At 44.9% G+C, this 13875-nt stretch overlaps 1 protein-coding gene across 1 annotated transcript in view; it reads right to left on the bottom strand.

Annotated features, from left to right (window-relative positions):
• zw10 (zw10 kinetochore protein) overlaps positions 1 to 13875 on the bottom strand; it is a 46520-nt gene that overhangs the window by 23347 nt on the left and 9298 nt on the right. Inside the window, exons 5-10 of the mRNA XM_070894488.1 lie at positions 12894 to 13065; positions 9911 to 10060; positions 8700 to 8891; positions 7804 to 7967; positions 5806 to 5988; positions 4826 to 5064 (exon numbers count right to left, since the gene is read on the bottom strand). Coding sequence (XP_070750589.1) covers positions 4826 to 5064; positions 5806 to 5988; positions 7804 to 7967; positions 8700 to 8891; positions 9911 to 10060; positions 12894 to 13065 — 1100 coding nt within the window. The remainder of the gene's footprint in view (positions 1 to 4825; positions 5065 to 5805; positions 5989 to 7803; positions 7968 to 8699; positions 8892 to 9910; positions 10061 to 12893; positions 13066 to 13875) is intronic.

Raw genomic sequence — 13875 nt, 5'->3', positions numbered from 1 at the left:
CCTGCTCCCACAATGTTCCTTTCCTGTGGCAAAGCACTTTGCTTTACTTGGTAAATGCCTAGGTCCGTGCAGCAGAGCTGGTCTCCAGTCGTCCTGGTTAACCCTTGCCACTGGACCAAGACCTAGCTCTGTCAAGCCCGTGTGGTGGCTGGTGTGCAACGACCACCACACGTTAAAAAAAAATCCATGCACAGGCATCTTCCACCCTTCAACATGTAGTTTGGGATCCGGAATATCATTGAAGTATCTGTGAACTCATCAGTTTTCGGCGTGGAAGCAAGTCATCCTCGTTTCGAGGGACTGCCGATGAAATACCTAAAATGTGGCCAGTTCTTGGATGCACAGTGAAGTGGAAATTGAACTGGTACCATCGTGCAGTGGGACATGCTGAGCCAACAGAACCTTAAAAAGGTACCCGAGCAAATGATCTAGTATACTTGCCCCTCACTCTAGTAATATTAATGGTAGCTCAGTACACAAACACTGGTGAGAGACAAAGTTGTCAATCTAAATTAATTCACGATTAATGTAGAATGATTTGTTTCAACTGAATTAGGATTAGTAAATCTAAGAGAAAAGGTAAACAATACCACTTAGTTTGATGTTTATATAATTGCAACTCTAGGAATTATAAAACTTGCAAAGGCTTCTTCAGCAGCATCTCCCAAGCCCTCGACCTCTACAACCTAGAAGGACAAGGGCAGCAGGTGCATGGGAACACCACCACCTCCAAGTTCCCCTCCAAGTCACACACCATCCTGACTTGGAAATATATCAGCCGTTCCTTTATCGTTGCTGGGTCAAAATCCTGGAACTCCGTCCCTAACAGCACTGTGGGAGTATCTTCACCACACGGATTGCTGCAGTTCAAGGCGGCGGCTCACCACCACCTTCTTGAGGGCGATTAGGAACATAGGAATTAGGAACAGGAGTAGGCCATCTAGCCCCTCGAGCCTGCTCCGCCATTCAATAAGATCATGGCTGATCTGATCGTGGACTCAGCTCCACTTACCCGCCCTCTCCCCATAACCCTTAATTCCCTTATTGCTTAAAAATCTATCTATCTTTGACTTGAAAACATTCAATGAGCCAGCCTCAACTGCTTCCTTGGGCAGAGAATTTCACAGATTCACAACCCTCTGGGAGAAGAAATTCTTTCTCAACTCTGTTTTAAATTGGCTCCTCCGTATTTTGAGGCTGTGCCCCCTAGTTCTAGTCTCCCCCACCAATGGAAACAACCTCTCCGCCTCTATCTTGTCTATCCCTTTCATGATTTTAAATGTTTCTAGAAGATCACCCCTCATCCTTCTGAACTCCAAGGAGTGAAGACCCAGTCTACTCAATCTATCATCAGAAGGTAACCCCCTCATTTCTCGAATCAGCCTAGTGAATCGTCTCTGTACCCCCTCCAAAGCCAGTATATCCTTCCTTAAGTAAGGTGACCAAAACTGCACGCAGTACTCCAGGGTGCGGCCTCACCAATACCCTATACAGTTGCAGCAACACCTCCCTGCTTTTGTACTCCATCCCTCTCGCAATGAAGGCCAATATTCCATTTGCCTTCCTGATTATTGCTGCACCTGCAAACTAACCTTTTGGGATTCATGCACGCAGCGATTCAACAGGTGCTCTTTTTGTCAGTTGCTCGTTAGTATAGTGGTGAGTATCCCCGCCTGTCACGCAGGAGACCGGGGTTCAATTCCCCGACGGGGAGGCAGTTGTTTCAAAATGTAAAAAAAATCTAAAAGAGTTTCATGCACAAGGACCCCCAGGTCCCTCTGCACCACAGCATGTTGTAATTTCTCCCCATTCAAATAATATTCCCTTTTACTGTTTTTTTTTCCCCCAAGGTGGATGACCTCACACTTTCCGACATTGTATTCCATCTGCCAAACCTTAGCCCATTTGCTTAACCTATCCAAATCTCCTTGTAGCCTCTCTGAGTCCTCTACACAACCCGCTTTCCCACTAATCTTAGTGTCATCTGCAAATTTTGTTGCACTACACTCTGTCCCCTCCTCTAGGTCATCTATGTATATTGTAAACAGTTGTGGTCCCAGCACTGATCCCTGTGGCACACCACTAACCACTGATTTCCAACCCGAAAAGGACCCATTTATCCCGACTCTCTGCTTTCTGTTCGCCAGCCAATTCTCTATCCATGCTAATACATTTCCTCTGACTCCGCGTACCTTTATCTTCTGCAGTAATCTTTTGTGTGGCACCTTATCGAATGCCTTTTGGAAATCTAAATACACCACATCCATCGGTACACCTCTATCCACCATGCTCGTTATATCCTCAAAGAATTCCAGTAAATTAGTTAAACATGATTTCCCTTTCATGAATCCATGCTGCATCTGCTTGATTGCACTATTCCTATCCAGATGTCCCGCTATTTCTTCCTTAATGATAGTTTCAAGCATTTTCCCCACTACAGATGTTAAACTAACCAGCCTATAGTTACCTGCCTTTTGCGTGCCCCTTTTTTAAACAGAGGCGTTACATTAGCTGCTCTCCAATCCGCTGGTACCTCCCCAGAGTCCAGAGAATTTTGGTAGATTATAACAAATGCATCTGCTTTAACTTCCGCCATCTCTTTTAATACCCTGGGATGCATTTCATCAGGACCAGGGGACTTGTCTACCTTCAATCCCATTAGTCTGTCTAGCAGTACCTCCCTAGTGATAGCGATCATCTCAAGGACCTCCCTTCCCACATTCCTATGACCATCAATTTTTGGCATGGTTTTTGTGTCTTCCACTGTGAAGACGAAAGCAAAATAATTGTTTAAGGTCTCAGCCATTTCCACATTTCCCATTATTAAATCCCCCTTTTCATCTTCTAAGGGACCAACATTTACTTTAGTCACTCTTTTCCGTTTTATATATCTGTAAAAGCTTTTACTATCTGTTTTTATGTTTTGCGCAAGTTTACCTTCGTAATCTATCTTCCCTTTCTTTATTGCTTTTTTAGTCATTCTTTGCTGTTGCTTAAAATCTTCCCAATCCTCTAGTTTCCCACTAACTTTGGCCACCTTATACGCATTGGTCTTTGATTTGATACTTTCCTTTATTTCCTTGGTTATCCACGGCTGGTTATCTCTTCTCTTGCCGCCCTTCTTTTTCACTGGAATATATTTTTGTTGCGCATTTTGAAAGAGCTCCTTAAAAGTCCTCCACTGTTCCTCAATTGTGCCACCATTTAGTCATTGTTTCCAGTCTACTTTAGCCAACTCTGCCCTCATCCCACTGTAGTCCCCTTTGTTTAAGCATAGTACGCTCGTTTCTGACACAACTTCCTCATCCTCAATCTGTATTACAAATTCAACCATATTGTGATCACTCATTCCGAGAGGATCTTTTACGAGAAGATCGTTTAATTTTCCTGTCTCATTACACAGGACCAGATCCAAAATGGCTTGCTCCCTTGTAGGCTCTGTTACATACTGTTCTAAGAAACAATCCCGTATGCATTCTATGAATTCCTCCTCCAGGCTACCCCCTGCGATTTGATTTGACCAATCGATATGTAGGGATTAGGGATCCCATTCCATGAACGAATTAAAAAAAACATTCCTGGACAAGGGGCTGGGGGTAGATTGCAGGGCTATGAGCTAAGAGCAGGAGAGGACAACAAATTGGATCGCTCTTTCAAAGAGGCTGCACAGGCACGATGGACCAAATGGCCCCCTTCTAAGCTATGAATCATTTAACGATCACCATATTTGAGAGGCGATGAGTGTTCCTTTACCTGCAGTTTAATTTCCTACAGTTAAAAATCCTGGGAGGACAAGAATGAGTGCTTGTTAGATTGACCCGCACGTCCACCTGAGAGCAGACGGGGCCTCGGTTTAACGTCTCATCCGAAAGACGACACCTCCAACAGTGCAGCACTCCCTCAGCACTGCACTGGAGTGTCAGCCTAGATTTGTGCGCTCAAGTCCCTGGAGTGGGATCCGAATCCACAACCGGTTAAAGTAAAACGTTCGGGGAAAGAAAAACAATTCTACTCTGCATCGAACCAATGTTGCCCCTAATATTTGTTTTGGTGAGCCTCCCCTTCAAGGGTCTGCGAAACTTAAGAGTGTGACCGGCACAGCTTATAGAGAACGCAGCATCTAAATCGGCCCAAAGTAAGATCCGAAGCTCTGTAGACAAAATATTAGTCCAATATTCCAGATGCTGATGAGCCGCTGTGCAGTTCCAGCATTTTCAGTTTTATTTTGGATTTACCGAACGTACATTTTTATCCGTGCCTGGCCTGGGAGCACTCGATACTGCCAAATGGGTGCCAAAAGCAGAGAACCCTTTTCATCCTAAAGAACCAACATCTCTTCCTGTCAAGTGTCAGCTGTGGCTCAGTGGGTAGTACACTCGCCTCAGAGTCAGACGGTTGTGGATTCAGGTCCCACTCCAGGGACTTGAGCACATAAATCTAAGCTGACACTCCAGTGCAGCGCTGAGGGAGTGCTGCACTGTCGGACGTGCCGTCTTTCGGATAAGACATTAAACCGCAGCCCCGTCTGCTCTCTCGGGTGGACGTAAAAGATCCCACGGCCACTATTTCAAAGAGGAGCAGGGAAGTTATCCCGAGGCCAATATTTATCGCTCAATCAACATTAAAAAAAAAGTTATCTGGTCAATCATCATATTGCTGTTTGTGAGAGCTTGCTGTGCGCAAATTGGCCGGCACAACAGTGGCAACACTCTAAAAGTACTTCATTGGCTATGAAGCGCTTTGAGACGTCCAGTGGTCGGGTAAAAGCACTATATCAATGCAAGTCTTTCTTTGTTTCAGTGAGTGAATGCACAGAGTTACTTACCATTCAGGCGTGGCGCTCGTGGCCTCGGAAAGCGTCTGGTAGGCCAGTTCCACCAGCTTCTGGACCGATTCGCTGATCCGGCAGGCGGGCACGCAGAGCGTCCGATGGCTGAGCTGCTTCCCACTCGCCAGGCTTACCATGTCACTCGAAGCAACGTTGGCGGTCTTTGGAATTTTTGCTTTGCTGACCGACCCTGGATTGGGCAGCTTTGGTATGGAGATCCTGGAGTCGGGCGTAATCTGAAGATAAAACAAGCAGTCGGTCGGACTTTGCACTGGCGCACACGGTCTTGCACCAAATGAAAACCTCGCCTTGCAAGTAAAAAATTAATACTGCCAATCAAAAAATTGGAACTTCTGAGCATTATTTTCAGGGCCTCAATTTTATTTAATCTATAGGGTTTTTAAACTACGGAATCCTAGAACCTAGAGGGTCCATTCGGCCCAAATGGTACACGCCAGTAGGCAAGTGTTTATGTTCCATATGAGCCCCCTCTCACCCTACTTCATCTAACCCTATCAACATCAAGTGTCAGCCATGGCTCGGTGGGTAGCACCCTCATGTCTTGGTCAGAAGGTTGTGAGTTCAAGCCCCACTCCAGAGACTGGAGCACAAAAATCTGGGTCGACACTCCAGTACAGTGCTAAGGGAGTGCTGCACTGTCAGAGGTGCCGTCTTTCGGATCAGACGTTAAATCGAGGCCCCGCCTGCTCTCAGGTGGACGTAAAAGATCCCGTGGCACTATTTTGAAGAGCAGAAGAGTTCTCCCCGGTGTCCCAACTAATATTTATCCCTCAATCAACATCACTAAAAAGCAGATTATCTGGTCATTAGCACATTGCTGTTTGTGGGAGTTTGAGGTGCGCAAATTGGCTGCCGCAATTCCTACATTATAACAATGATTATACTTCAAAAGTGCAGTCCTCCTCCCCTCCCCTTGACGTCAATGCGAGGGACTTTACACAGGTCAACTAATTCACCTTCACTGTGTTGTGGATCTCAGACGTCATCAGGTTTCTGGCAGCCATTATCACATCCTGACACTTCTTGCTGGCAAAGTGGACGTTTACGTTCCTAGCATATTTTAACAGGTCTGTGGAATGGCCCTGTAAATACTGCATCTCTTTGAGCTTCTTCTCAAACTTATCCGTTTCCTTTATCACCTAGAGGAGAAAAAAAAAACACATAAATCAGAGCCAGAAAACAGCAATAAAACATTATTCTGAACTCATTAACAAGATTCTGTTCTCATTTATATATTCCTGAAATTCAAAATCACAGCACCCTCTTGGGTAGCCATACCTACTGGAAGAGTAACAAATCTAATCAATTTAATTAAATCATTAAAAAAAAAGAGGTGACAAGGGTTCACAGCAAAGCCCATAGGGGCAGCTGATTGCCCAAACTAATTCTCCAGGCTGGTTCCACAGTGATTTTCTCTGAAACTGAAACACTGGCATTTTGCTTCTCTCCAAAGTCTTAGCTTACTTTAGTAGCATTAGGCAGCATGGCGCTCCTGCTCATTAGGAAAATGAGCCCAGAATTAATTTCGGAAAGCAGCAGGAAGATGTTTGACAGAAGTACAGGACAGAAATGTAAGTCTTCACTGGGGTTGGTAGGGGTGTATTCCAGTTTCAGAACAAATTTGCATTTGGCCTGCCACCTGGAAGGGTGGCGTGTACTGTTCAACGCTCCCGCTAAGCTGCAGCGGTCCCACGCAGGTCGCCCAGCGGCTTTTAAATTGAGAAACCGTGCATGCACGGAAATTTGAACGGACATGCAGCCCGTTAAAGGGGACACGTACTCCTAAACAATTAGCAACATTGGTACTGATCCCATCCAGGCATCTTTTGGTTCCGTGGGAGGGATTCAGGATATGGCTTGATTGGTATGGAATATCTGCATGTTGGGTACTGGTTTTTGTGGTATTGGTGATGGGCTGGTCCTGTCTACTGTTAATTATTTTTGTAGTTAATGATTCAATCCATAAATAGATAAATATTTTTTAAACTAGTAAACTGCCCATGGTCAGTCAGTAACTTTCTTTCAAATATTGAAGATGGTGACAGCTTTGCCAGTGGGCACAAAAAAAAATTGCTCTGCCGAGCGGCCTAGAGGCCAGAGCATGCAACTACATTGATAGGTTGACACAGCAAAATTGAATGCAAAATGTTGACACAAGAGTTTACAATGATCAATGCCAAAAGGTGTGACCAAAACATGTGACAACTGGAAGTCAGGCTTGCGGCTAGGAGGTGGGTATCAACATTCCCGCTAAGCCGCGCAGTGGTCTGGAGGTCCCACGCTAGACACTCACCGGCTTTTCAATGGAAGCTGCTGAGCATGCGCGAAAATTTAACTGGGCCGCGCAACAAAAAAAAATTATAGGGGACATTGGTGGGCATCGTAAGAAAGGTTTTTAGACAGATATATACACACATATAATTGCACATAAAACACATCGGGGACGAAATTGCCCTTTTTTATAGCCCCATTAGCGCCTCCGGGGCAATTTCACTGGGGCGCCGGGGGAGAAGGGTCAATAGCGCCCCAGTGAAATTGCCCCGGAGGTTTGGGGGGCAGTGTGTAGTTAGCGGCGCGCCCCGCAATTTGGGCCTCGTGTTGGAGCGCGCACGTAGCGCTGATGTTGCTGGCAGGATGCTGGGCTCCAGAGCGGGTTACTGGACTCAGGGCTGCACCACCGCCCCGGGAGTGCCCCTCCACGCATGCGGGGACGGAAGGGCCAAATTTCACACCCGGGGGACGGAGCTTCCGGGTCGGGCGATAAAACGGGGAGCGGGCCAATTCCGCCCCCCATTAGCTTACCCCAAATCCATCAACTTCTTATTGTAAACCAGAAATTATTATTACAAGGCTTTCAGAACTGTCATGTAACAAGTGTCACGCAGCAGTCCCAAGAGTGGCTCTGATCAATCTTCCCCCTCTGCTGGTAAAGTTAGCTTTGCGCATCTCCTTACCTCTTCGTACTGATCCAACTGGCTGCTGTTTGCTGGTATAGAATAGACTAAACAGTTCTTGATAATGACTTCTGATAAATCCTCCCAGATCATGTCTCCCAGCATCTCTGCCAGGATTACATCCTGCTTCACGTTATGGTCCACAGAGTCCCAGAGAGGCACATCTGATGCAAATGCCAAAGGAAAGACACAATCAATGTTCCACACAGCCAATTGCAAGCCTTCTATCTGAATTATGCCAAGAGACTAATTTCACAGAAGGCTTACGACAGAAACAAGTAAACTTCCTACCATACACTCACAGGGGGATCGGTAGCATAGTTATGTTACTGCACTAGTAATCTAGAGGCCTGGACTAACGATCCAGAGACGCAAGTTGGGCTGAACCTTTCTACTGTTAATGATTTTCATAGTTAACAATTCAATCCATAAATATATATTTTTTTTAAACTAGTAAACTGCCCATAGTCACTTCGTAAGTAACTTTCTTTCAAATATACAAGATTCCACCACGGCAGTTGGGGAAATTAAATTCAGTTAATTAAATAAATCTGGAATAAAAAACTAGCGTAGGTAATGGTGACCATCTGGTTCACTCTTGCCCTTTTAGGGAAGGAAATCTGCTGTCCTTACCCTGTCTGGCCTACACGTGACTCCACACCCACAGCAATGTGGCTGACTCTTAACTGCCCTCTGAAATGGCCACTCAGTTACACCAAACAGCTTCAAAAAAGTATCACGGACTGCAGAGGTTCAAGAAGGTACCTCCTCAAGAGAAATTAGGGATGGGCAATAAATACTGGCCTTGCCAGCGATGCCCACATCCCGAAAACAATTTTTTTTTTTTTTTTTTTAAAAAAGGAGCGGAGGAGACAAAAAAAGAAAAGTGTACGTACAAAGCAGATGTTGGTGCAGGAACTCCAACACAGTGATCATCTTCTGGTAAACCTTTTCTGGCGAAGTGTGATCAGACTTCCTTTCAAAGGCACTGAATCTTAATATTGCGTCGTGTGTCTGAAGCTCAATCTCAACATCAAGGGAAGGGTCAACGACCAGTGGCTTCAAAACATACATCAACAGGATCTGGCCTGCACAATTCAGAGACGTACAGGCACATTACGGGGGGGCAGAGCAAAAACGTGAATGACATTCTGCAACAGTTCAATTGTTAAGTGGATGATCATTTTCCCCCAAAACTTGCACTCAAAAGTAGACACAAACAGATGACAAATACAATGGGGTCTCTACCGCTTCCCCCCCACCATGGGTAAATTGCCAGTTAATTAAATCCCCTAAATCTTTTTATAGGTGTTTTAAAAGTGCACGAACTCCTCCATTTTAATTTGAAACCATGATTTAGAGTGAAACTCTGGAAGTGAAACAAATTATTCCCCCATCAGGAGTCACCGAGCGTCGCTGTCTGCTAGTCTGGAAGTGAGTAGGCAGCAATTACAGCTAAAGCAACTTCATCTTCATGAAATTGCTGCTTTTTGTTGCTAACACAAAGGAGGTGCTTTGCAGGCAGAGCACAGCGTACAAAAATGGGTGCAGAATTTACAAGGTTATGATCTACAAAACATTTCTGAGAGTGAAGAGGAAGAAACGCTTTTATTCAGAAATAGTGGAATTAAAAATTTTGATCCGTGCACAGAAATGACATATTTTATGATTGGACAAGCCAATTTCTGAGGCACATTTTATCGCTCTTGTAGACTTATGGCTGGATGAGTAGTTCTGATGTTCATTATTCACGGGTGGAAATTTAATGAAAGGTAGGAGCGGTTAGGCTAGTTATATGGAATGTGAACAGACAGTAGAATTTTACTTTTGGGATTGTATAAATTAATTTAACAGATTCTAATTTTCATTTTGTTCTTCCCAACACCCAAAAGACAAATATCGCAAACCTGTGTCCTACCAATCCATGCTGCAGTACATCTATATGTTAACCATGTCATCGGTCTCCAAGAACTTTATCCAGCTCGGAAAGTAAGGATTGTACAACTACATGTGTGATCATAGTGCCAAGACTTCACAATATTCAGCATGTTCTGACCACAAAAAGAAAAAGAAAATCTGAAATATTTCACTCGTGAAAATTGCTTACTGAAGCATTTCAGTTTTCTGTTCAGTTCCCCGAGGATAGCAAAGCCTTGGAGTATCGATATAAGCAGTGGCTCAAGGTCACTCTTCTTCTTTGACATCACGTTGCACAAGTGTAGCTCGGTCTTCAAAGTCCACCCGAACAATTCCTCAGCTGGAGAAAAACAGCAACAAGTGATCAGCTCCTCCCAGGTTCACCAGTTTCACTATCACTTCAGCCTACTCGTGTCAGCTGTGGCTCAGTGGGTAAGCACACTCACCTCTGCTGTCAGAAAGTTGTGGGTTCAAGTCCCACTCCAGGAACTTGAGCGCACAAATCTATGCTGACACTTCAGTGCAGTGCTGAGGGAGCGCCGCACTGCCGGAGGTACTGTCTTTCGGATGAGACGTTAAACCGAGGCCCCGGCTGCTCTCTCAGGTGGACGTAAAATATCCCATGGCCACTATTTCGAAGAAGAGCAGGGGAGTTCTCCCCGGTGTCCTGGGGCCAATATTTATCCCTCAATCATCATAACAAAAACAGATTATCTGGTCACATTGCTGCTTGTGGGAGTTTGCTGTGAGTAAGTTGGTTTCTACATTACAACAGTGACTACACTCCAAAGTACTCCATTGGCTGTAAAGCACTTTGAGACGTCCGGTGGACATGAAAGGCGCTATGTAAATGTAAGTCTTTCTTTCTTTATCACTTCACATCAAAAAACTTTTCTCCTGTGGAGACAAGTGGAAAATACTGGGCTATGGTACCCAAGCTCCCTCTGTGCTAGGGAGTTTGAGGAAAATTAGCTGGAACCTGGAAGCAAGTCATGACGATTCCCTGATCTAGGAATGGACCGGGGAGCTCTTAAGGGGAGGATCAAAACTAAAGAGCAAAGTAAAAAATGAAGTTATTCAAATTCTGACAAATGGCAATGCTACATGAACCAGAAAAGCCAGAAAGATTAATTGGGGAAAAATTATAAAAGTAAAATATCCTCTGTATAATCGTTTAATTATACATTAATGCATTTCTGTTACATCTCTCATGATGTTGATCATCAGAGAATTATGCTGTTTTATAACAACATGCTTAGCATCAAAGTGAGACAGGGAATGTATTAAATGGAAGTTACGATATCAGCATGAATTATAATCAATGTTCCCCGTAAATTGTTTTGGCTGGGCGGCCCATTCACAGTTTCGCGACTGCAAAAGCCGGTCCCAGACCGCGCGGTCCGGCAGAGAGTTGCATGGCCGATAGGGAACATTGCTTAGAATATATTACTAGTCGATCTCTCATGACCATGCACACGGAGTCAAGATTAAGTTTATTATTCAGGTGACGCAGGATTAGAGGGTTGGGGATATTTGGACTAAGGTGCACAGGCGTAATTCAGTCCCTATAAGCACAAGTCATACATAGCCGTCCTTATTTATATTTCTATTATAAATTCTTACATCATTCATTATGGAAGCTGCCTATATAAACTCGTCACTGTAATTACACCACCACAATTGCCTCCACTGCAGAGGTCGTAATTATAATTCACGTAGGCAGTTTCTATCGTAAATAAGGACAGCAACTTGCATTTATATTGCGCCATTAAAATAGTAAAATGTCCCCAAGGCACTTCACAGGAGTATTACAAGACAAAAATTTGACACTAGGCCATATAATGAGATAGGTTTTAAGGAGCATCATAAAGGAAGAAAGAGAGGTAGAGAGACAGAGAGGTTAAGGCAGGGAATTCCAGAGCTTGGGACCCAGGTAGCTGAAGACACGGCCATCCATGGTTAAGTGATTATAAATCAGGGATGCTCAAGAGGACAGAATTAGAGGAGCACCGATAGCTCGAAGTGCTGGAGGAGATTATAGAGATAGAGAGGAGCAAGGTCATGGAGGGATTTACACAGGAATTCTCAATGGAAAAAGCCAACAGGAAATGCGTGTACATGTTTTACACGATGGCCCGAAATTTGCGATCAGCTTCGAAGCAAAGGCATTCGCCACTGGCCCCGAAGAAAGCTGCCCACAGATATCACGCAATCTGTGTGGCGAGAAGTTTGCCTTTTCGACGCGCAATATAGCGGGGAATCCCTAACACGATCTGCCGTGAAGCCAACAAGTTGTCCAAGCAGCCAATCATATTGCAGACTTCTCAAACAGGGAAGCAGGAAATGAGAACCTGCTTTTATCCCGACTTTTTAAAATGTTGAGCAAAACAAAGATTGAGGCTCTCACATGAGGATAATGTAGAGCCTGAAATTGTCATTTTTATCATGATGAAGCCAGTGAAGTGTCCGAGCTGTGACTGACTGACCGACCGCAACGTCAGAATTTCCAAGTTTAGATGCACATGCGCTATATCCTGAAGTTGCAGGACCACATTGGGCGGGCCACATTGTTCGCATGCCAGACACGAGACTCCCAAAGCAAGCGCTCTACTCAGAACTCCTTCACGGCAAATGAGCCAAAGGTGGGCAGAGGAAACGTTACAAGGACACCCTCAAAGCCTCCCTGATAAAGTGCAACATCCTCACCGACACCTGGGAGTCCCTGGCCAAAGACCGCCCTAAGAGGAGGAAGTGCATCCAGGAGGGCGCTGAGCACCTCGAGTATCGTTGCCGAGAGCATGCAGAAATCAAGCGCAGGCAGCGGAAAGAGCATGCGGCAAATCAATCCCACCCACCCTTTCCCTCAACGACTATCTGTCCCACCTGTAACAAAGACTGTGGTTCTCAAATTGGACTGTTCAGCCACCTAAGGACTCATGTGAAGAGTGGAGGCAAGTCTTCCTCAATTCCAAGGGACTGCCTATGGTGATGAGTCAGTTTGGCCGACGACCCGCCATTTCGCACCACAAATGCTGGCCCGCTAAGAATTTTTTTTTTTTTTTTAAACTAGATAGACTTATGTAGCAGTTTTCTGAATGACTCTAGGTAGTCACAGCTCGTATCTTAGTTATATTATTTATTTCTCTATATAAAAAGAGAATCTGTTGCTTCACCTTTTGTAGGAGCCGGTGGCGGAGGCAGATTCCAGACTGCCAGTTGCTTCCACTCCTCCCCCAGATGATACAGTAATTTCTCCCGCTGTACGATGAGCTCCGTGTTGAGCACTTGCAACATCTTCAGTTCAACACCCTTCCTCGATTTTAGTAGGGTCAGGTTGCACTGTGCCTTGCAAACAGAAGCAGAAACAGAAAGTGGGAATGTTAGACGTGTTGGCATCTGTAACTGAACTCAGTCACTTTGGAGGAAAAACTTCAAAACTATGCATACTTCAGTCTGTTCACAAAATACATGCGGGTGCTTTAGGACCAGAAGCTAAAACATCAGTTAAAAGAAAAAGTTAAACTGAGTTCCTTCTGTCCATTTGGTGGTTTAGGTGGATATTAAACTTCACATGCCAGCATTTACTGGAACGGCAGTGTTTTCCGGTGTCCTAATCAACACTGTCCTTCAACCAACACCCGCTCCAAAAAACAATTAACAGTTTAATCTGATTGCCGTTTGTGGAATCTTGCTGTGCACAAACGTTCCCCCCATTTGCCTACTTAACATTCACTGCACAAAGTAATTCACTGTATGCATTACATCTTGAGATGTTTGTAGAACTGTGATAAGGCTCTGTATAAATGCAAGTTTTCTTTTGATTGTGGTAGTATAAAAAGGAATCTCCAGATCCCATTAAGGAGTTTAAAACTATAGAAAGATAACGATAGAACAGTTGGACCTCTCTGGTCCAGCACCCTTGGGGCCTGACCAGAGAATTTTCCGAACCACGGGAGGTCAACTGGTGGCAGCGCGGCTGACAACGACCCGGACGCGTTATGCGCATGCGCTGTGCAGAAGCCCACTGCGCAGCATTTATTCGTCCAGAACCACTCAGTGTTTTTTTTTAATCCTCAGGCTCAGCTTCGGCGTCTCAATCAGCTGCCTGCCCTGCCCTTCCCTTCCCTTCCCTTCCCCGGCCCGCTTACCTCAATG

This window comes from Pristiophorus japonicus, chromosome 11 (genome assembly GCF_044704955.1).
Source record: "Pristiophorus japonicus isolate sPriJap1 chromosome 11, sPriJap1.hap1, whole genome shotgun sequence".
Lineage (NCBI taxonomy): Eukaryota > Metazoa > Chordata > Chondrichthyes > Pristiophoridae > Pristiophorus > Pristiophorus japonicus.
The sequence above is the reverse complement of the archived record's forward strand: the minus strand, read 5'-3'. Positions and strand labels throughout refer to the sequence as shown.